The 24062-nt window shown below is 38.7% G+C and overlaps 1 protein-coding gene across 5 annotated transcripts in view; it reads right to left on the minus strand.

Annotated features, from left to right (window-relative positions):
- Positions 1-24062, minus strand: part of lrrc1 (leucine rich repeat containing 1) — a 256326-nt gene that overhangs the window by 182356 nt on the left and 49908 nt on the right. For all 5 annotated transcript variants that reach the window (XM_043679472.1, XM_043679482.1, XM_043679464.1 and 2 more), the window contains exons 3-4: positions 11570-11648; positions 4358-4447 (exon numbers count right to left, since the gene is read on the minus strand). In XM_043679472.1, the coding sequence (XP_043535407.1) occupies positions 4358-4447; positions 11570-11648 (169 nt within the window). The remainder of the gene's footprint in view (positions 1-4357; positions 4448-11569; positions 11649-24062) is intronic.

The raw sequence follows: 24062 nt of genomic DNA on the forward strand, positions 1-24062 counted from the left end.
AACAGCAGATTTTGGCAAATAGTTGCAATGACAGCTACGTTGTCCGCATTCACTGCATAACAACTGCAAAACTAACAGCAGTTTCTGTATTCTGCATCTATGCAGTTAAAATATATAAATACAGAAGATGCTGACAATAAATCGTTGCAACTCCACAGCATTTGATGTTCAAGGGGCTGCAGATGTAAATCTTAGCAAATACTGATTTGGTATGAAGCTCCATTTTGAAACCATCAGTCTCAATGTAAAATTTCTAGAAAACTGTTACAAACTGGAAGAAAGCTTTAGGTGAAACAATATACTATAAGAGTGCACCTAATAGACCATTAACTTGTATTCCTGTAATCTAGGGTAGAATTTAATAGCACGTTGAGTTCATAATTACGATTAAACAACCTCTCAAGCCCTGGAAAGCAAGTTTAAAAGTTTGGAATATTATTTTTCCCCACTAAAATATAGATACACTGCGATAGCTAAAACAATAAAAAGAAGTTTAATATTTCAGCTTCTTCCTTCACCCCATGTGACATCCCAGTCTTTCATTCATTGCTTAAAATAATGTAAAGATGAAGAATAGCAAGTGAATTCTATCTCCTAGTTTGCTGCATGTGAAAATTGTTTGGTTAGCCTACTTGATGACATCACGGCGATTCTCGTGGCAGATAAGAGTACAAATTGTCAGAGAAGGTGAAATTCACAGCGCAGAGATTGTTGGATGCCAATATCTTTCTTCAGGTTCGCAACAAGGGTTGTTCTCACCAATTGCAAAGACAAAGGGTGGACTAAGAGGTCTGAGTATCTTGAGCTATAATGAAATTTGTGGCAGAATTGGATGAGGTGCCCGGCAAAATTGATTTTGATTAAAGGGAGCATCTCATGCCATCTATAGGCATTTTATAAGGAATTAAGGGTTATTCTGAGAGGGCAGGTATGAGGAGCTGAGGCCACAGAAAGATCAGCCATGATTTTATTGAATGGCAGAGTGGGCTCAAAGGGCCAGATGGCTACACTACTCCTAGTTCTTATGTTATGTTATAAGCAGTATTGCAATATTCTTGCTGGGCAGCAATGAGTCACCAATTAAGGGGATTTTTTGCTTGTTAAACACCTTGTTGACAACTCAGTCTGCCTCACTAATATTCAGCTTCCTATTTATCAAACGTGCTCAACAAGCTGGAAGTAAAGAATATTTGTCATGGAAATCAGAGCAGGTATCCGGCAAATCCAGCTGATTGCTTGCTCTTAGACACCGGTCACTGATATGTCAGGGCACGTTCCATTAGCACTAGGCACACACATCGGCATCTGATATGTGCCAGCCTCTAAAACCTTCATGGCACAGTTCAGATCCACTTCCAGGATACTACTGCATTTCAGTGCTGAACTGGCAACTATCATTGCAATCCTGCTGCAAAGACTTTGTGCAGGGACCCACACCTAGCTATTTGACTGGGCCAGACTGCATCACTGGGCTTTCAGCTTGCTCTCTTAGTACTCACTCACTCTGAACCTACCTGGATACTCTAATTATCCCTGGTTTGCCTTGTTTTTATTTGCACTTCCAATCCCCTCCGCCAAAGATATCAGGCTCATGTTATGTCTATCTTATCTTCAGATTTAGCACAAATACTAAGCCAGATGTCAACATGCCTCAGCGGAGTCAAGAGTAACAGCCCTCAGTCAGGGGGCCCAGCACATTAAGTCAAGGGCAGCCTCTGATGCCAATCCAGAGGTTTGAACACAGTCAGCCAGCCACTTGGGGCACTGGAGTCAGGATGCTTTGTACACAGCAGTGAGGAGCACAATATGCCCTCTACCCACTTTGACACTTTTTGCCTGTTTAGCTCTAAGAATAAGGCATAGGTATTCAGAGAAATGAAAGCAATTGGCACAGTTGTTATTTCTAGTGCAGAATGGAAGGCAATCCAAGTAATGAGCAGGTAGTTGCTATAGAGGGTTAGTGGTGTCAGAACGTGAGTTGGATGACTGAAAACAAGGGAAGATGTTGAAGGCAATAGTGACTATATAAGAGCATGAGCTTTGACAGGAGGCAGATACAATAGCAGATATAGAGTGAATATGAGGTAGAGACAAGATATATGCTGGTAAAATTGAGAATGCAATTGACAATCGTGCTATATTGATGGACATTCAGCAAAGACTGCTTTAATTCGGTTGGCAACCTCAGACAAAAATGGCATGATTTGGCATTGTGACTTCCTCTGCTGATCCTGGCGTATGTCGAAATCCACACCTGCACCACACCTAAAAGCAGTCCTCCAGGCCCCTGCCGCTCAACAGGGTGACAATTTCCCCATCTATCATGTTGGGGTCCAATGTCAGGAAAAGTGCAAAGCAGCTTCAAACCAATAGCTTTTCTCCAGTGTATAATGGGCTTTTAAAAATGATGTGGGTGCATGGCTTTTAAAAATGATGTGGGTTAATTTTGGCTATCCCAATAGTACTGAGTTCCAGGAACGGCATGTGATAAGTTGAGCTTGGAATCAAAGTCAGGATTGCCAATAGGATGGTAAAGATAGTTAATTATACAAGTTTGGCAAGATACAGCAAAAAAAAAACACTAGGCCTCAGAGAAAAATTTCCATAAAACTTGATGCAACTCACCACTGGCCAAAAAAATACAAGGTTCAGCCCTTTGCCTTTAGGTGTACCAACAACCCAAGGAATTTGTACTTCCCCAAGACTGTGATTTTTAACTGACATTTTTATCAAAATTAACATTAATATTCCTTCCAAATATTAATTCTGTTCTCTTTGCACTCATATAATCTGTTCTGGATCATTCAAAAAAAAAAAATCCCACATATACCAGGTTCCATCGTCCATTTTAAAACTCAAAACCAGCATCACAAGGTTATTTGTACACTTGCGGTAGAATGAGGTATTGAGGTGGCCATCCTTGATACATGTGTCCAAGAATGAGACAAATTCTAAAGAGTTGTCCATAGTAAGTCTGATGGTGGGATAAAACTTGTTGATAGCACTATTCAGTTACTTTGGTGATCCTCACCATGAATCCAAAGGAAGAAAATGCTGCCAATGTACTTGGTATCTAGTGTTGGTCAGAGGTCCTGTGCAACAAAAAAGTCATGTTCAAACTTGTGCAAGAAAATATTGGCACATTGGGTGGCAAATTTGGTCCCCACGGCTGTTCCTCATGTCGGAAGAAGAACAGAGTGTCGAAGGTAAAGACTTGATCAATGACGAAGCGGATGAGTTATAGGATGGGGCCTGGAAATTGGCAGTTGTTGATATTGAGTATACTGATAAAATCTTAAGTTATCTCGGGGCAGTGACTTGAAAGAAATTTTGGGATTTGCATATTAATCAATTGAAACCAACAGCTCCATTGCAAATGATTAAAGACTTAACAGCCATTTTAGGTATGTTTAATTCGTTCGCATCAGTTGTATGACCCTTTGCTCTTTTACTTATAAATTCTGTATCTGAGGTCCCCTCTCACTAGCATCTAGAGGAGCAGCGTGGCTCTGAAAGCTTGTGTTTTCTAATAAACCTGTTTGACTATAACCTGTAATTATTTTAAACTGATGTTCTTTGATTACTGGAACAACTGTTCCCTATCTCCTCCATCAGAATACTTCATATACTTTTCAACATTTGGATTACTTCCCTCTTTGAATTCTTTACTTGGAACAAATTGATGTTGGCTGTTTGTTAAAATCCTGTGTTCTTCGAAGTGACAAACAGTTGTGTCCTAGTGGGTGGTCTTTGATTAACCCCGACCACAAATATCAGACAGACTAGCCTGTATTTACCATGCTTATCTTGCTTGACGATCTTAAAAAGAAGTGTAATAACATTTACAACTCTCCTGCACCACTCCCATGTCAAAGGAGAACTGAATGATTGTGACCAGAATCTCCATAATTTTTATTCTTATGTTCCCCAGCAACTTACAATATATCCTATTTTGTGACTTTTCTTTGAGCACTGGGAGCAATTCAAATACCACTTTTTCATCCATTTTTACCACAGGCAATGTCTCTATCCTTTCATCTTCTATTGTGTCTTTTAATAGTGTTCTCCTTTTTAGTGAGACTAGAAATTAAGTGCCAACTTGGCATTTCAGCTTTCTACTCTGGATCCACTGGACTGTTTTCTTTTTGATCCCTCATCTGACTTAGCCTTTTTCAAAAGACAAAAAAACGTACATTTTGTGACTACTGCCAGTTAACGACATTTAGTTATTTTGCACTAACTGTTGTGTTAGTGGAGGTTCTAAACAATTATGGGAATAACATTTCTAAATAATAAATAATATCTAAATGATTTGATATTTTTTTGAACTACACATACCACAGTGAAGAAAACTTACTTTCCAATATTTTCAGGAAGCGCTTGTAAGGAGATGTCATTCAGGGAGAGACAAGTTAAATTCCGCAACTCAGGAAAGCTTTCAGGCAACCTGCGAACAAATAGATTATCAAGAATAACAATAATGCTCTGCACACATCAGTGATCAATAAGTTTGGACACAGCTTGAAAACACATCAAAAATGTATGGCAAAGACGATGTCTTTTTATTATTTTTAATTTTTGATTATGAAGTGAAATGGTAAAAGGACAAAAAAAAGACTGCTGAAAGACTGCTGTACTTTTTAAAAGCAAATAATCTAAATCTCATTTTAAGTGCCATTTACGCTATTGTGCGTTAAGCAGTGGGGATAAGGATTGCAGACAGGATAGAATCAAGTTACAAATGGAGTTTTAGCCAGCAACAAGTGGCATCTGGTATAGCCCAGTGACGAGTTATTAATGACAAAGGCATTTTGCCTGCCAACAACTAAGTGATTGGCTTCCAGATAGCAAAACAGTTTGCGGGTGAGAATGTTTTTGGAAGAAGTCATCAGATCTCCACAAGGATGACAGCAGTCTTTTTTCTCTACGGAAACCACCTTAGGTTCTTAGAAAGCCAGTTTAATGTTTCACACAGCAATTGCTGTAAGCTTGAGGTTCTTAACCAGTAGGCCAGAAGCTTTTTAATATGAACCCCAGCAACCCCATACCTTCTGCAATCAACTGAAAGTTTCTGGAGAAGCCAAAAGGACCATCTCAGCAAACCTAGTGATTAAGGGACAATTGAACTACTTTCCCAATCTTTCCTTTCACCGATGTTATTTTTTCCCATTGACTATCTATCTGTACGTCTGTGTAGGAACAGTTTATAAGCAGTTAAAATTTTAATTAATAGAGTCATAATCAGTTATTTGCAGCTAGAATCTATTTATTTATGATAAACAATACTTCTGGTTAAGTAAAGAAACCAGGTCTGTGCTTTTTGTCAACTTTAGTTTAAAAGACAGAAAAATTGGATAATTTTGCTCATTTTATAATATCTTCAATTTTTGCAATGATTCTGGAACTAGCACTACTTCATTAGCAGAGCACTGTCCTCGTGACATTTAACAGTTTATATGACTTACATCTGTACATTTCATATCCACAAAATGTTATTTCCTGCAAGTCACATCAGCGAACATTTGGGTTAAATATTCAGTTAAAAATATGTTTTCCTACATTTGTGATGTGAAGTTGTTACACCATCAATATATGCACCTGCTGGTAGGAGCCATTTTAATCCCTCCATTTTCCTTGTCAGGACACTGAACAACATTTTTTGTATCAATCAATTCTACTTTTCAGTTTTCCAAACTGGTGTAATATTTTAAATTATATTTTTAAATGTTAAAGGTAAATCAAAAACAAAAGCGAAGGCACAATATATGACTTGAAACACGGAATTGTATCTGTACATCCTGTCACCCTCTGCTTCACCTGAAGTTTATAATAGGAGTTGATTCCTCAACGTTACATTCATAAATCCATTTACCAAGCCATGAACATGCTTCAATAAAGCTAGATGTAATATCACAATTCAGTGTTTGTTTTCAAGTCATATATTGTGCCTTTGCTTTTGTTTTTGATTTACTTTTAACATTTTAAAAAATAATTTAAAATATTACCCTTGTTTGAAAAGCTGAAAAATAGAATTGATTGATACAAAACATTTCTGTTAGAGTCGTGGGGTATAGAGTTAATCTGACTATTAAAGTGAACAGCTCTAATTAGCATCAGTGGCCAAAAATCTTCCCATTTTGGTAGAAATGAGAAAGCAGTTTCCACAGGAATTTCAAAGACTGATTTACTTAATCATTAAGTGAGACAAGACCCAAACCAAATAAGAATTGAATCTTGAACAAGAGTCATATTGGACTCAGTCTATCTTCCCACATATGCTGCCCAAACTTCCGAGTAACTTCAAAAACTTTATTTTATTTTATATCTCCAGAATGCAAAGTATTTTCCTTGTATGTTAGAAAATTGCGCTAAATATTCCTGGTTATCAAGCATTCCAAAATGATTGGAAAGGAAAAGATGGACTACAGAAGTACTGATTGAGGACTATATTACTGTTCAAAATTTAAAAAAGCATACTTGATGCCCCAGAATTCCATTTGGCTGGAATTCAGGAAACTTTCTTTATTAATGTATCTCCTGTCCAAGTGTTGAAAGAAAAACTAAAAATGCTGGATGTACTCAGTAAATCTGGCAGCAACTAGGCAGAGATAATTTTTCAGGTCAGCAAATCTTCATTTGAACTCTCAAGAACTCCATTATCCTTAAAAGTGATAACAGAAACATTAGTTCTGTTTCACTTGTTTCTAAAGATGCTGCCTTCTAAGTTATATAGATCCAGCATCAGCAACATTTTGGTTTTGTTAATGAAGTACCATTTGGACCTGGTTTTGAGAAAAGAAACAATTCAAATGGAATATGGCACAGTATGAGACCTTCTAAAAATTAAGTTATGGGAGGTGGGCTTTGCTGACAAAGCAACATTGCAGCACAGCCAACTTGCCTACAAGTTAGCAGTGGTATACGTTTGTCCATTTCAGAGGGAAATTAAATGTCAACCACATTGCCAAGTGTCTGGAGTCACATACAGACTAAAATAAATAGATATGGCAGATTTCCTTCCTTAAATGACAGTGTAGCGGCTGGGGTTCTTTTTGTGACAATTCAATTTTAAAACTAAAAGGAGTGGCAAAGAGAAGTTAAAAAGATTAGCAGGCAATTTAAAACAAATCTCAACACATTTTCCAAATACATTAAGCACAAACAGCTGAGCCTGATAACGAAAATATTCCAGAGGAGTGCAACCTTGTTCATATTACTCACAAAATGGCCAAAGGATGAATAGGAAACCAATCCAGCTAGCCTAACAGGAGTTGTCAGGAAGTTATGGAATATTATTATCAACAGCAAACTTTCATTTGGAAAAGTATGAATTAATCAAGGTCAGCCAGTATGAATTTATTAAATGGAAGTACAATCAAATTTACTTGATTTAATTATTTCATGAGACAAAAGAGAAGGGCTGATCAAGATAGTGCAGTAAATATTGTACATATGGACTTTTTATGGTTCTTGACTGAATTTCTTCCAAACAGGAAGATTATTAAGAAGATGGAAATCTATGAAATTAAGGGGACGGTGGTGATATGTTTATGAAATTGACACAAAAGGAGGAAGCAAAGTTGGAGCCAATTGACGATTTTCAGACCTGGTGATGGCTTGTAATGGAGTTACCAAAGATTCAGGTTTAGACCAACTTTTTTTGCCCAATTTTTCTACAGTAGATTTAGCAGAACACAGCAGTATTAAAATGTTTGCTGGTATTGCAAAACTTGCCAAAATAGCACGCAATGAGATTAACTTTCAGCTTCAGGAAGGTAAAAGACAGGATGGTGGTCTGAACAGAAGCATGACAGATGGAGTTACATGTGGAGAAGTGTTTAGTGATGTACTTTTGGGAAGGATGAAAAGACAAAATATATTATAAAGAGCAGATTTTTGTAAAATATGTTGACGAGTGGAGACACTTTGGTATCCATATACACAAACCATTAAGGTGACATTAAGGAAATTATTTGCGAGTAGAACTACCTGACAGAGCCAAACATTCTGAAAAAATTATGTAATGCAACATTTGGTTGAATAACTCGATTAGCTGGTTGCCTGAAGACAAAAACAAATTCAAATTCAACTAATCAGTTTAAATTATACCCCAAAATACCAACCTCAATCAAGTTTGAATTGAATATATTGACCATCTTAAAAGCCAATGACACAAGCCGATACTTTGGGGGTACAAGACCAGGAAATTTTAACAGTTGGGAGGAGACCTGCCAAGCCGTCAGTATGTAAAGACTGCCGGAAAAATAGCTTGCTTAAAGGTACCTTTATGTATCAGTATCCTGTGATGCAGAGTCCCCAAGAAGAAGAAAAGATGACAGGAATACAGAGAAGAACCAAAAGCTGCCTAGTTTTGAGATAAGAAGTTATGTTTTATAAATCTCAATTGGGATTTTTATCGGACCAGTATTATAGAGGGGAATGTAAAAGATAGAGGTTAGAGGAAGGAGTTGTAAATAATTGTCAGTTAATTATTCTCTGTTATACTTTAAGAAATAAAGTTGTCAATTTTTACTTTAAGTAGCTCATGGCCTATCAGATTTTCACAGATTACTGTAGGGAATAAATCTTTTCGGTGTTGCTGCTTTAAATTTAGCAGAAGGGTTTATCCCATATCATAACAATAAGACACTGGGTTACTTCGAGTTACAAATAAAGGGATAAGTTACAAAAGGAAAGCAATTATGTTAAAACATCATAAAACACAGTTAGACTTCAGCTGGAATACTGTGGACAACTTTGCATTCAACAGTTCAGGAAAGATGTAAAGATATTGGAAAGGAGGAGGTTTATCAGTGTGATCCTTTTTTTCCTTATAGTAGAGAAAGTTAAGAGGTTTCAAGATGATCAGAGTTTTGATAGAATAGGTACAGAGAAACAATTTCCTCAAGTGGGTCAGTAACCAGAGTTCATGGATTCAGAACAATTGGCAAAAGGCTTTGAAAGGAGAGGAGAACTTTTTTCCCCTCGATGTGGTCATACTCTCTCTACATAAGATGATAATGCAAGCTGATTCTGCAAATCATTTTATTAGGGAGGTGCTTATAGTCATAGAGTCAGAGATGAACAGCACGGAAACAGACCCTTTGGTCGAACTCATCCATGCCAACCAGATATCATAACCTAATCTAGTCCTATCTGCCAGAACTTGGCCCATATCCCTCTAAAGCCTTCTTATTCTTCTGGCCATCCAGATGCCTTTTAAATGCACTAATTGTAACAGCCTCCACCATTTCTTCTGGCAGCTCATTCCACACACGTACCACCCTCGACATGAAAAGTTGCCCCTTAGGTCTCTTTTATATCTTTCCCCCTCACCCTATAGTTCTGGACTCACCGACCCCAGAGAAAAGACTTCATCTATTTATCCTATCCATACCCCTCATGATTTTAAAAACCTCTGTACGGTCACCCCCTCAGTCTCCGACGCTCCAGGGAAAACAGTCCCAGTCTATTCAGCCTCTCCCCATAGCTCAAATCCTCCAACCCTGGCAACATCCTTGTAAATCTTTTCTGAACCCTTTCAAGTTTAACAACATCCTTCCAATAGGAAGGAGACCAGAACTGCAAGCAATATTCCAAAAGATGCTGAACCAATGTCTGGTACAACTGCAACATGACCTCCCAGCTCCTATACTCAATACTCTGACCAATAAAAGAAAGCATACCAAATACCTTCTTCACTATCCTATCTACCTATGACTCTACTTTCAAGAAACTATGAACCTGCACTCCAAGGTCTCTTTCTTCAGCATTACTCCCCAGGATCTTACCATTAAGTGCATAAATCCTGCTAAGATTCGCTTTTCCAAAATATAGCACCTTGCATTTATTGAAATTAAACTCCATCTGCTACTTCTCAGCCCAATGGCACATCTGATCAAGATCCCATTATACTCTCAAGTATCCTTCTTCGCTGTCCACTACACCTCCAATTTTGGTGTCGTCTGCAAACTTACTAACTATACCTCCTATGTTCACATCCAAATCATTTATATAAACGATGAAAAGCAGTGGACTAAGCACCATTCCTTGTGGCACACCACTCGTCACAGGCCTCCAGTCTGAAAAGCAACCATCCACCATCACCTTCTGTCTTCTACCTTCGAGCCAGTTCTGTATCCAGTTCTTCTTATATTCCATGAAATCTAACCTTGCTAGCCAGTCTCCCATGGAGAACCTTGTCGAACGCCAAACTGAAGTCCATATAGACCAACGTCTACCACTCTACCTTCATCGATCCTTTGTTATTTCTTTAAAATAAAACCTCAATCAAATTTGAGAGACATGATTTCCCACGCACAAAGCTATGCTGACTATCTTAATCAGTCTTGCCTTTCAAAATACATGTAAATCCTATCTCTCACGATTCCCTCCAACAACTTGCCTACCAATGTCAGGCTTACTGGCTTTTCCTTACCAGCTTTCTTAAATAGTGGCACGTCGGTCAACCTCCAGCCTTCTGGCCCCTCAACTATGACTATTGATGATGTAAATATCTCAGCAAGGGGTACGGCAATCACTCCCCTAGCTTCCCACAAGTTCTGATACATCTGATCAGGTGCCAGGGATTTCTCCACTTTCAGACATCCAGCACCTTCTCCTTTGTAATACGAACATTTTTCAAGATATCGCCATCTATTTCCCCACATTCTATATCTTCTACTTCCTTCTCCACAGTAAACACTGATCCAAAATAGTCGTTTAGTATCCTGTGGCTCCTGACATAGGCTGCCTGGCACTTGAAGATGTGGATCTTACAGGGGCACAGACAAAAAGCTGAGTTGTGGGACTAAGGACAAGTGTTCTTCAAAGAGCAAGCAGAGGTACAATGGATTGAGTGGCCTCTGTGCAAAAGATTTTACAATCCCATTTATACATACTGCTTAAAATTCAACACCTGCACCAAATACTAAGATTTATTTTCTCCTACTAAACAAGTTCCTTTCTACACTAAGTCTCTCCTCATAATTTATAGGGTCTGGTCCTAGGTATATTTACGCTGTTCCTCCCTCTTGAATTAATAACTTCCAATGTTTTGTCTGCCTCTTCGGGAAATGTGTGACTGGCTGACTTCACAGGTGCATAGGCCATAAATCAGACTCTGGGATGTTTGAGGATCTTAAGTAAAATCATTTTGTTACCCACGTGAGTTTTAAAAAGGTTCACAAAGTCGATATATCTATCAACAATTCCCTCATGCATGCAAAATATTCTTTCTACTTCCGTTGGGGAATCTGAAAAGCAAATTATATTAGAGAAGAATTTATTTTAAAACATTCGAGGAACAAACACTTCAGACCGCACTCCCTTCCCTAACTACATATTGACAGATTGTGAATTAAAATTCAGAAAATAAATACCAAGATTTCAAAATATTTTCAACAAGCTGACTTTAAATAACAAAAGTCTTCAAGTGTCTTAATAGTTACAATTTCAGTTATGCTGTCAAAATTGTAACTCAATGATGGCAGTTCTTAATATCAACTACAAATCGCTCAGAATAAAACAATATGCAAACATAAGGCTCCCGTATTCTAGTTCTTTTTACCTGGTCAATGGATTGCCACTAAAATCTGCTACTTGCAATGATTTGCAAAATGAGATACTTTCTGGAATTTCCATAATATCTGCAATTAGAAAGGATTAAATCAGTCATATACATGGCAACAAAATCTGCATAACTTGTCATCCATCCAAACAAATCAAGGTCCAAGTATCAGCAATCTTATTACATGATGTCAAAATGGACCAAAGATACACAATACTGTATCATATTAAACTCCTGTATTAATACCAGACATGCAGTATAACTGATCTTTTGCGCCCAACAGACAGTAAACTTCTTCGTGAAGCCTTCTCAGGAGCTTGACAAACTACAGATGACTATCAGCAACACACTGTCTGTTGCAAAACATAGTAAATAATCATGAGGGTCATGGATAGGATAAATAGACAACGTCTTTTCCCTGGGGTCGGGGAGTGCAGAACTAGAGGGCATAGGTTTAGGGTGAGAGGGGAAAGATATAAAAGAGACCTAAGGGGCACCTTTTTCACGCAGAGGGTGGTACGTGTATGGAATGAGCTGCCAGAGGAAGTGGTGGAGGCTGGTACAACTGCAACATTTAAGAGGCATTTGGATGGATAGATGAATAGGAAGGGTTTGGAGGGATATGGGCTGGGTGCTGGCAGATGGGACTAGATTGGGTTGGGATATCTGGTCGGCATGGACGAGTTGGACCGAAGGGTCTGTTTCCGTGCTGTCCATCTCTATGACTCTGTACACTGGCATATTTGAAAGAATAAGAACTCCTCTTTGTCTTTTTCTCCCCTTCAAGAAGCAAGTAAATCAACAATAAATTAATCTGCCCTGAACCTATAGATACATCTGATGAGGCATATTGCTCAATGCCATACAGCTCTAGATTCTGGAATGTGGGAGGTTAGCTTTCAGTCCAAAACATCTGCTATAATAATTTATAATCAATCTACTGATATGAGTACATAATGTTTGTCAATCTACGATTATGCGTACATCATATTCAGCTGATTCACAGCAATAATAAACAATATTCTAACTCAGTCAAAGCATTATAATCGTAATTATATGAGATGGGGGATGGGTTGGCAAATATACAATGAGCCATTTCAACTATTAATAAGAAACATAAACACAAGAAAGACAGGCAGAATCTGATCCAGCTGAACTCTGTACACTATTGCAATCTAAATCTTTCCATATACCAAAGGTTTCAATTTTACATAACTGAAATGAAAATTACCTAGTTAAAGCAATGCAGATTTTAAAATGATAGTTAAAGCAGCGCATTAACCAATGGAATCTCAAATGACAATTAATGCTACACTTTGAGGAATATGAATTTTCAAATCTTTTAACATTTTCATAGTTTTGTCTAATCTTTTTGAAACTATAACAAAGTTATGAAAAATGAAGTCATATTTTGACATTCCGAAGACTTTCAGCTAAGAGTTTTATTTATGCTAATACTAATTTTAAAGATACCTCAAGGTACATGTACAGCAGAGCACTGACTTTCTGCTAGACCCAACTTGGATGACATTATAGTGAAAATTCAAATGTGTTTTTTGGAGTGATAAAGCAAAAGACATAGAAAAACACTGAAAATGTTCTTTTTACCCGGAAAATAGGGAGTCTTCTGAAGCAGTGACGTCTGTTCCATTGATTCCTCATATTACAAAACCTTACTGGCTACTGCTGTACATCATCAGAATTTACTCCACATGTCAACAAGTAAAGAAGTTTCAATGCACGTTTGGTCTTCAAAAAACTCCAGTTTTGGTTTTGAACTGTACGCCATCTTTTTGTTAGAGGATAATTACCCCAAGTTTCAAACGTAAATGCTTCTAAGAATAAGAATAATGCTTTTCTGTTACACAATGCATTCGTCACATAAAACAGGACAAAATCCTAACTCTAATTACTGTTCAAACTACATCACTCATGTTCTATTCAAAAGGATGCTGGCAGAAGAATCATAATCCTTTACTGCAGAGGAAAAACAAAAAGGGAACAGCAGACAGGATAGATAATAGGAGAACTTTAGCAGCGAAGTTTCTCTTAACAGATCTATAGGCGAAAATCATTTTGTAGAGTCTGTGCTTTCACATTGTGTCATGTTGTTAATTCAACATAATTTAACATAGAACATAGTTCTTGCACCGACCTGTGAAAACAATCCGATGCCCATCTAACCTACACCGTTCCATTATTATCCATATGTATGTCCAATGCCCATTCAAATGACCTTAACATCAGTGAGTCTACTACTGTTGCAGGCAGGCCGTTCCACGACCCTACTACACTGAGTGAAGAAACTACCCCTGATATCTATCATCCCTCATTTTAAAGCTATGTCCCCCTCATGTTAGCCTTCACCATGTGAGGAAAAGGACTCTCACTGTCCACCCAATCTAACTCTCTGATTATCTTTTACGTTTCGATTAAGTCACCTCTCAACCTTCTCCAACAAAAACAGCCTCAGTTCCCTCAACCTCTTCTCGTAAGACCTTCCTTCCATACCAGGCAACATCCCAGTAAATCTCTTCTGAATCCTTTTCAAAGCTTCCACATCCTTCCTATAATGAGGTGACCAGAATTGCACGCAATATTCCAGTGTCTTGTATAGCTAAAGCTTGACCTTATGGCTCCGAAACTCAATCCTACCAAGAAACGCCATCACGTCATATGCCTTCTTAACAACCTTTCAACCTGGTTGGCAACTTTCAGGGATTTATGCACCCGGACACTGAGGTCTCTCTGCTCATCCACGCTGCGGATAATATTACCATTAGCCTAGTACTCTGCATTCCTGTTACTTCTTCCGAAGTGAATCGCCTCACACTTTCCCGCATTAAACTCAATTTGCCACTTCTGCATCTTATCTATGTCCCTCTGTAACCTGCAATATCCTTCGACACTATCCACAACCCCACCCACTTCAGTGTCATCTGCAATTTACTAACCCATCCTTCTACGCCCTCATCCAGATCATTTATAAAAATGACAATCAGCATTGGCCCCAAAACAGATCCTTGCAGTACACCACTAGTAACTGAACTCCAGGATGAACATTTCCCATCAACCACCACCCTCTGTCTTCTTTCAGCAAGCCATTTTCTGATCCAAACCGCCAAATCACCCCCAATCCCAAGCCTCCATATTTTGTGCAATAGCCTACCATGTGGAAGCTTATCAAACGCTTTACTGAAATCGATATGCACCACATCAACCGCTTTATGCTCATCAACCTGTTTGATCACCTTCTCAAAGAACTCAATAAGGTTTGTGAAGCACGACCTACCCTCCCTGGGCTCATGTGTTCAAATCTTGCTGTGACAGATAACCAAAGTCTCTCTTGAAAATCTGGAATTAACAGCCAGCCAATGGCAACCATGTCACCATTGCCGATTGTTGTAAATGCCTATTAGGTTCACTAATGCCCTTCAGGGAAGGTAATCTGACACCCTCACCTGGTCTGGCTTACATGTGACTCCAAACCCACAGCAAGTTATAGCGAAGAGTTAATTTAGAGTTGAACAGTACTAACAAAATGGCCAAGACATAAAAGACAAGGAGGAAGGGTCTGTTCTGAGGAATGTCACTTTACCTGAACCATTAACTCTGATTTCTCTCGACTGATGCTGCCAGACCTGCTGAGCTTTTCCAGCAATTTCAATTTTTGGTTCTGATTTACAACATATGCAGTTCTTTCAGCTTTGTAAAGACAAAGATCTCAAGTTCATCAATTTGCTACAATCTATTTCTAAAAGCCATGAAGCATACAGCAATTTAAGTATCACAACTTCAAGGATGTGAATCTGCGTCACTTCAAATATCACCTTGCTCAAAATTTATGCTGATAGTCACAAGTGAAAGACCCAAGATAGTTTCACTATCACTATTCCTTGAACATATTCAGCAGGCATTAGTTCATACTTAAATATTATTTGAACCTATGGCTAACGCAGTGAGTGAGACACTAGTCTTACAACTCTTAAGACCTCTGTTGAGAATTATTTGAGAGGATGAAAACCTCCTCTCAGTCACAGAAGGTCTTAGGTGAAATGCTTTTTGACTATCCCTTTTCAGTTTTTAAAATGCTCTGTCAATAATTGTTGAATTCACTCAAACACACTTAAAACTGAATAACATGGAAAGTATGATCATTTTTCCTTTGGGAATTAACATTGAGGCATATTGCTGAGTGAGTCAAAGTGGAGGGAGTTTCTCTTTGTACTCATCTGTGTTATAGCATCAAATTTTCTCACACATCTGCTAATATTGTAATAGTCTCAATGCAGATATTCTTCATCACCAATGAGATGAAGTCCATGGGGAGGGAGTGAAAGAGATGGACAAACAAGAGTAGGAGAACAGATAACTCAAAGTCAGAGTTAATGAGAGCAGAAAGAGTGAGTCTGAGGAGAAGTAGTGCGAGCGAACAACACTTAAAAGTGGGACAGCCAATGGCAGAGTCCCAGCGAGAGCATTAAATTACAAAGAATGAGATGAATGCAAAAAATTAACAAATAAATTGCTGCTGTTTTATTAATTGATTAAATCCCATGTATTTCACTGAAGCTCACTTGTTGATCGGTTGCATTGAGCTTTAGATATACTTCCCAGTTTACTCAATCAAATTTAGCTATTTTTAGTATTTTAGTCTTTCAAAAGGTGAATTCCTTAAAATTTTATCGGTCTCTGTCTCAAAATGCTCACATATCTATTTCTTACAGGTTTATTTTAAAGAGTTCAGTATCAAGTATTTTAATGGTCAAATTCTTGTAATTCAAGGATCAATGGATTGGGTGTAATGACAGGTAAGTGAGGACCCATTGTACACACATCCTGTTCTATTCCAGAATTCTTTAACTTCACAAATCCTTTAAAACTATGGATGGAAGAAATACTGATAGTTGCTAGAGGCAGCACAGTGGTTCAGTGGTTAGCACTGTTGCCTCACAGTGACAGGTACCTGGATTCAATTCCACCCTTCACTGACTTTGTGTGTAGTTTGCACATTTTCCCCATGTCTGCATGGGTTTCCTCCCACAATCCAAAGACGTGCAGGTTAGGTGAACTGGCCATGTTAGATTGCCGATAGTGTTCAAGGACGTGTGGGTTAGGTGCATTAGTTAGGGGTAAATATAGGATAATAGGGAATGGGTCCGTGTGTATTACTCTTCGGAGAGTTAGTGTGGACTTGTGGGGCCGAAGGGCCTGCTTCCACACTGTCAGGATTCTAATTTCCTTGCTAGAGTTCTAGCTTGAGTTATAGGGGGACTTGTGAATCAGTAAGTCTGAGAATTTTCCGCCACTTACATTCCAGAAGTGGTCACCTCACAGTTACTAAAAGATGCAGGAAGTTGAGGGGCTGAGGAGTGACCATATAGAGGTTTACAAAATTATGAGGGGGATGGATAGGGTAAATAGGCAAAGTCTTTTCCCTGGGGTCGGGGAGTCCAGAACTAGAGGGCATGGGTTTCGGGTTAGAGGGGAAAGATATAAAAGAGACCTACAGGGCAACTTTTTCATACAGAGGGTGGTACGTGTATGGAATGAGCTGCCAGAGGAAGTGGTGGAGACTAGTGCAATTGCGACATTTAAGAGGCATTTGGATGGGTATATGAATAGGAAGGGTTTGGAGGGATATGGGCCGGGTGCTGGCAGGTGGGACTAGATTGGGTTGGGATATCTGGTTGGCATGGACGAGTTGGACCGAAGGGTCTGTTTCCATGTTGCACATCTCTATGACTCTCTGACTCTATGGCAGGGGATCAACAGAAAGTAGGAGAAAGGCACGGGCGGTGCAGACATCAGTTTTCAGTTTAAATACCAGGGACATTGATGGCATTTCAGGAATAACAAAAAAAATTAAGATTTGGAGATGCAGTGTTGGACTCAGGTGTACGAAGTTAAAAATCACGCAACACCAGGTTATAGTCCAACAAGTTTATCTGGAAGTACTACCTTTTAGAGTGTTGCTCCTTCATCAGGTGGTTGTGGACTCTAAGACACAGAATTTATAGCAAAAGTTTACAGTGTGATGTAATTGAACTCATATTGAAAACGCCTGGATTGTTTATTAAGTCTTGCATGTTTCAGAATGAACATGTTGGTTTCAGTTCTTTCATTTGTAAATCGCAGAACTTTTTTAAAGTTACATTCTCAAGTGAATTTGATAATTGATGTTATGTCAGTCCAGATAACGCATTGAAGGTGTGAGCTGCCCTGTGCGAAACTGTCTTTGCCAAAATATTCAGATTAAATCTAATTTAAAAAAACAGATTTACAAAATCTTACATGGATTTATACATTTTACTTTGCCCAAAAACTGCAATTCTGCAAGTACAATTTCACCCCACAAACTTATATATGTGCGTGTGTGTTTGCATGTGAAATCAAACACTCAACACCATGGGAAATCTGACTGCATAGACAGAAAAAGAAAAGTAAAATTACAGCAGTTATCAGGGATTGAAAAGTCAGGGACATGCTCAGGCTTTTCTGTAAATGCAAATTTGATTTACAAATGGAACACTGCCTCTCTGGTATTAGGATAAAGATATATATTTGATTTCTGAGAAGGAAAATGGAACAGCCAGAATTTATGGTATAAGGAGGCTTTTGGCACATTGGGCTCCATCAGTCAGGGCACGGAGTATTGAAGTTGGGAAGTCATATTGCAGTTGTACAGGACATTGGTGAGGCCGCACTTGAAGTAGTGTGTTCAGTTTTGGTCACCTCGCTATAGGAAGGATGTTATTAAATTGGAAAGGGTGCAGAAGACCTTTACAAGAGTGTTGCCAGGACCCATTGGTCTCTGAGTTATAGGGAGAGGTTAGACAAGTAACCTTTTTTCATTTGAGCTTAGGAGACTTGGGGGGGTAGGAGGGAGAGAGATCATCTTATAGAAGTATACAAGATCATGAGAGGCATGGATAGGTGAATGCACTCAGTCTTTTCCCCAGACTTGGGAATCGCGGACTACAGGGCATCAGTTTAAGGTTAGAGGGGGAAAGAATAAAAGGGAACCTGAGGGGCAACTTTTTTTTAAAAGCAGAGGGTGGAATGCATACGGAATGAGCTCCCAGTAGAAGTGGTAGAGGCAGGTAGACTAACAACATTTAAAAAGCATTTGAACAAATACATAGATACGAAAGGTTCCAAAGCATATGGGCCCCGATGCAGGGAAATATTGTTAGCAAGGGTGGATACTTGGGACAGCATGGACCAGTTTGGGCCAAATGATCTGTCTCTGTGGCGTAGAACTCTATGACTATATGTTGAAACCAATATCATGCGAAGTAAAATTGAAGGCTTTCAAGCCAATATTTAAGTACTCGGAAAACATAAAAAGAATCATGCCTCACAAACTTGATTGAGTTTTTTGAAGAAGTAACAAAGAGGATTGATGAGGGCAGAGCAGTAGACGTGATCTATATGGACTTCAGTAAGGCATTTGACCAGGTTCCCCATGGAAGACTGGTTAGCAAGGTTAGGTCTCAAGGAATAAAGGGAGAACTAGCCATTTGGATACAGAACTGGCTCAAAAGGTAGAAGACAGAGGGTGGTGGTGGAAGGTTGTTTTTCAGACTGGAAGCCTGTGACCAGTGGAGTGCCACAAGGTTTGATGTTGGGTCCTCTACTTTTTGTCATTTACATAAATGATTTGGATGCGAGCGTAAGAGGTATGGTTAGTAAGTTTGCAGATGACACCAAAATTGGAGGTGTAGTGGACAGCAAAGAAGGTTACCTTAGATTACAACAGGATCTTGATCAGATGGGCCAATGGGCTGAGAAGTGGCAGATGGAGTTTAATTCAGATAAATGCGAGGTGCTGCATTTTGGGAAAGCAAATCTTAGCAGGACTTATACATTTAATGTAAGGTCCTAAGGAGTGCTGCTGAACAAAGAGACTTGAGTGCAGGTTCATAGCTCCTTGAAAGTGGAGTTGCAGGTAGATAGGATAATGAAGGAGGCATTTGGTATGCTTTCTTTTATTGGTCAGCGTATTGCATACAGGAGTTGGGAGGTCATGTTGCAGCTCTACAGGACATTGGTTAGGCTACTATTGAAATATTGCGTGCAATTCTGGTCTCCTTCCTATTGGAAAGATGTTGTGAAACTTGAAAGGGTTCAGAAAAGATTTACAAGGATGTTGCCAGGGTTGTAGGATTTGAGCTATAGGGAGAGGCTGAACAGGCTGGGCTGTTTTCCCTGGAGCGTTGGAGGCTGAGGGGTGACCTTATAGAGGTTTACAAAATCATGAGGGACATGGATAGGATAAATAGACAAAGTCTTTTCCCTGGGGTCAGGGAGTCCAGAACTAGAGGGCATAGGTTTAGGGCGAGGGGAAAGATATAAAGGAGACCTAAGGGGCAATTTTTTCACTCAGAGGGTGGTACATGTATGGAATTAGCTGTCAGAGGAAGTGGTGGAGGCTGCTACCATTGCAACATTTAAAAGGCATTTGGATGGGTATATGAATAGGAAGGGTTTGGAGGGATATGGAGGGTGCTGGCAGGTGGAACTAGATTGGGTTGGGATATCTGGTCAGCACGGACGGGTTGGACCGAAGCATCTGTCTCCATGCTGTACATCTCTATGACTCTAATTACTCCCAATACCAAATGTGGTGAATACGGAAACATGAAAAAGTGCATATAAATGCAAGATTCGAAAAGTGATACAGGAGGGGGGATGGTTTCTTAAAACACTGATACTGGTCCTGTGGACAAGGGTGCCTATACAAGATGGTTCGGCTGCACCTAAACAAAACTGGGACCAACGTTCTCACAAAGAAGTTGACTAGTACTGTTCAGGAAGGGAAACACAGTATAATAGACATGAGATCAGAGGACAAATATTCCCAGAGGAAAGATATGCAGATTAGGTGAATTGGCCATGCTAAATTGCCCATAGTTATGAAGAATGTGTAGCTTACATGCATTAGTCAGGGGAAGTGTAAAAGTAATAGGGATTAGGGAATGGGCCTGGGCGTACTCTTCAGAGGGTCAGTGTGGACCTGCTGGACCAAATGGCCTATTTCCACATTGTAGGGATTGTATGATGCTATGATACAGTGGAAAAATTAGAAATATTCTAAGAATTGCAAAAATCAAAGTATGGAAATAGCAAAAAAGTGACAAATAAAGCAACAAACTGTACTTCAATATTCACAGTCTAGTGAATAAGGTTGATAACTCATTTGCACAATTGCTAAATGGAATTGTAATGTAGTTGCATTAATAGAGACATTACATATGACCAAAGTAAACTTAGTCATTAACATCCTTGATAGCAAGCAATGAAGAATGGTAAATGAGAAAAGAGATACAATGGCATGTTAGCATTCATGATAGTGTTACAGTTCTAAATATAAAGGATTTTACAAGATAATTTATGGATGGAGTCTCTGGCTTGAGTATAGGAGCATAGCAACAGCTGGAAAAACTGAGTACCAGTGCATAGAGACATGCAAATCCATCTCCAAACTTCAAGTTGTATAAAAATAGAGCAATGGTATTAGGAGATTTCAACTACGCCAATAAAGACTGAGAAAAACATGATTTCAGTGACATGGAAGGGTATTTCTGACACACAACACAGGAGAATTTTCTCAATTTCCCAATCAAAGCTTTCAGTAAAACAAAGAAGCAATGCTGAGTTGGCTCTGGGAAATGAAGTAGGGCAAGTGAAGCCACCACATTGTTCCAAAGTTCACAAATAATAATACACAGGCCAAGCTATGTCACATTAAATTTATTATTATTATTATTATTATTATTAGCATAACAACTTGTTGTGCCCCAAAAGGCCAAAGTTCAGGTTCATTACTAGAACAATACATGCATTGAGCCAATAATATAGAAAGAATAACAGTTCTTCCAATATTAAAAATACAAAATCAACACTTATGAGCTCTAATAGTCTGCAATATATACATCGTAATCCTAAAATAAAACTGCAATGAAATTGAGTTTTACTTTTAATTTAAGTATTGGGACATAGGCACCAATGGCAAGGCTAGCATTTGTTGCCTGTTCCTGATTGCTCTTAAAAGATGATAGTTCACTTTCTTGGATCACCAGTACAGATCGTAAAAATATTCAAAATGCTGTTAGGTAAAGATTTCCAGGATTTCACCCAGTAACAGACAACCATTGTGGGCAAATGGACTGACAATCACCTAAACGGAGTTTCTAGACAATAGCAACATTTAGGTTGATCGTGCGAGGAGAACACCACACAGAAACAGTTAGTCAATCCTTTGTTGGAGGCGGTCTGCTGAACACTACACTATGTATATGAACAGTCCATTGAACAGAATCCTAACCTGTTTAATATTTATTCAAAACACAATTCCTCCATCCAGAGATCAGCCAGTTGTACCTTCACTGAACTGCCTGCAATGAAATGATACAAGGGGACCAAAACTGTTCACAGTACTGCAGAAATGGTCTCACCAGCACCTTGTAGTAAGGCTTCTTTGCTCTTATTCTTCAAACTCCTTGAAATAACTGCCAACATTCCATTAGTCTTCCTGATTAACCGTGTGCGAGCTTTGTGTGTTTCATGCACAAATCTCTTTGTGCTGCAGCTTTTCTCCATTAAATTATACTCTGGTCCTTTGTTCTCGCTTCCAAAATGAACTTCACATTTTCCCACATTATACTCCTTTTGGGGATTTTTTGCCCACTTACATAATCAATCAATATCTCTCTGTACACTGTTTGCATCCCTCATCCAACCTGCCTTTCCACCAACTTTTGTGCTGTCTGCAAATTTGGCTGCAGTGCATTTGCTTCCTTCCTCCAAGTCATTTATATTGTAAACAGTTGCAGTTCCAGCACTGATCCATGTGGAATCCCATGGGTTACAGGTTGCCAACCTAAAATACCTAAGATTTTAAGATTCTAAGAAAATGATGAACCAATCATGTCTAACCATGGATTTTAAGGAGAATATAAAGTTGAAATAAAAAAAGCATATAAGGAGGCAAAAAAAAAAATCAGGTGATAGCCCCAAATTCAGTCAAGGGAGAATAGTGAGGAATATAAAAACCGATAATAAGCTTCTTTAAAAGGAAGAGAGAGATCAAAGGGAATAGAGGCCCCGCAGAAAATGAACCTGGAGAGATAGTTTTGGGGAATGAGGAAATGGCAGAAGAGTTAAACAGATATTTTGCATTAGTCATTATAGTGGAAGATATTTCGACCATCCCTTTCCTCTTTAATAAGATATATTTTGTTACTAAGAATCACGAAATACCTCCTTAAATGTTTGTTACTGCTTGCTTACCGTCATTCCTGCTAATTTGAGTCAATTTAGCTAGCTTTATCCTCATTTCATTGCAATTCCCTGTATTTAAATAGTTGTTTCTGACCCTCAAACTGAATATTAAATTCTATCATATTATGGTCACTAATTCCCATTGGATTGTTTACTCAGAAATAATTTATCAAGATCCATAATAGTCTGTTCATTAGTTGATTCCATGAAATTCTGTCTAATTGATGCTATTAATAATGTTGTAGCCAGCCTTCCAGCTTGATTGACCAAAACTACAAGATTAAAATTTTCCCATATTTATTGATCTATTCTTCCCATATTAATACTCTTTACTAGTGGGTCTACCACGTGCACATACACACACAGCTCCAAAATACTATGCTGCAAGTCCAGTTCCTCCCTCAACATATGTGATAGCAATGACATCATATCACCATGCATTAATCAATACTCTCAATGCATCTGCCTTTCTTGCAAGACTCCTTGCATTAAAATACATACTATCCAAACATGCCATGCTCCCTTGTGCCTTAACTTAATTATATGTGCACCGTCTTCCAGACAGACTTGGTTCTTCTAAACTTTTCTGTATACTCACCTCCTACTGCATCTCCATTGCCTATCCAATCCCCCTACCAACTTAGTTTAAACCCTTACCAATTACAAAAGCAAATCTTTCTCAAAGATCGTTCAGGTGCAACCATTTGGACTTGTACAGGTTCTACCTTCTCAGTAAGAATAAACAACTCTCCCTCCTGCTCCAACTCTTCAGCCACACATTTACTTGTTTTCCACCTATGCTAACATGGCACCAGGATAATCCAGAGATTACAAACTTTAGGTCTTGCATTTTAATGTGCTATTTTGCACCCTCAATTCTCATTATTTCTCAATTCTTTCTGCCTTTATCATTGGTTTCAATGTGTCTGCTCTCCCTCTTCAGAATGCCCTGCAGCTATTCAGTGGCATAATTAAGCCTAGGGCCTAGCAATGGTTTGAGATGTTCATCATAATTGCCTTGTTTTTGTGCCCTATGTCTTTATTTATAAGGTCCAGTATTGTGAATGCTTTATTAACCAATTTCTCAACCTGCTCTGTCACCGTCAATGATTTTCACACATATTACCCCATGTCTCTCTCTACTCCTGCACGTACTGGTAGGTTAAGCCTTGGACTCTGCCCTGAAGGAAAAAAAAAATTGGTGGTG

This window comes from Chiloscyllium plagiosum, chromosome 3, assembly GCF_004010195.1.
Source record: "Chiloscyllium plagiosum isolate BGI_BamShark_2017 chromosome 3, ASM401019v2, whole genome shotgun sequence".
Lineage (NCBI taxonomy): Eukaryota > Metazoa > Chordata > Chondrichthyes > Orectolobiformes > Hemiscylliidae > Chiloscyllium > Chiloscyllium plagiosum.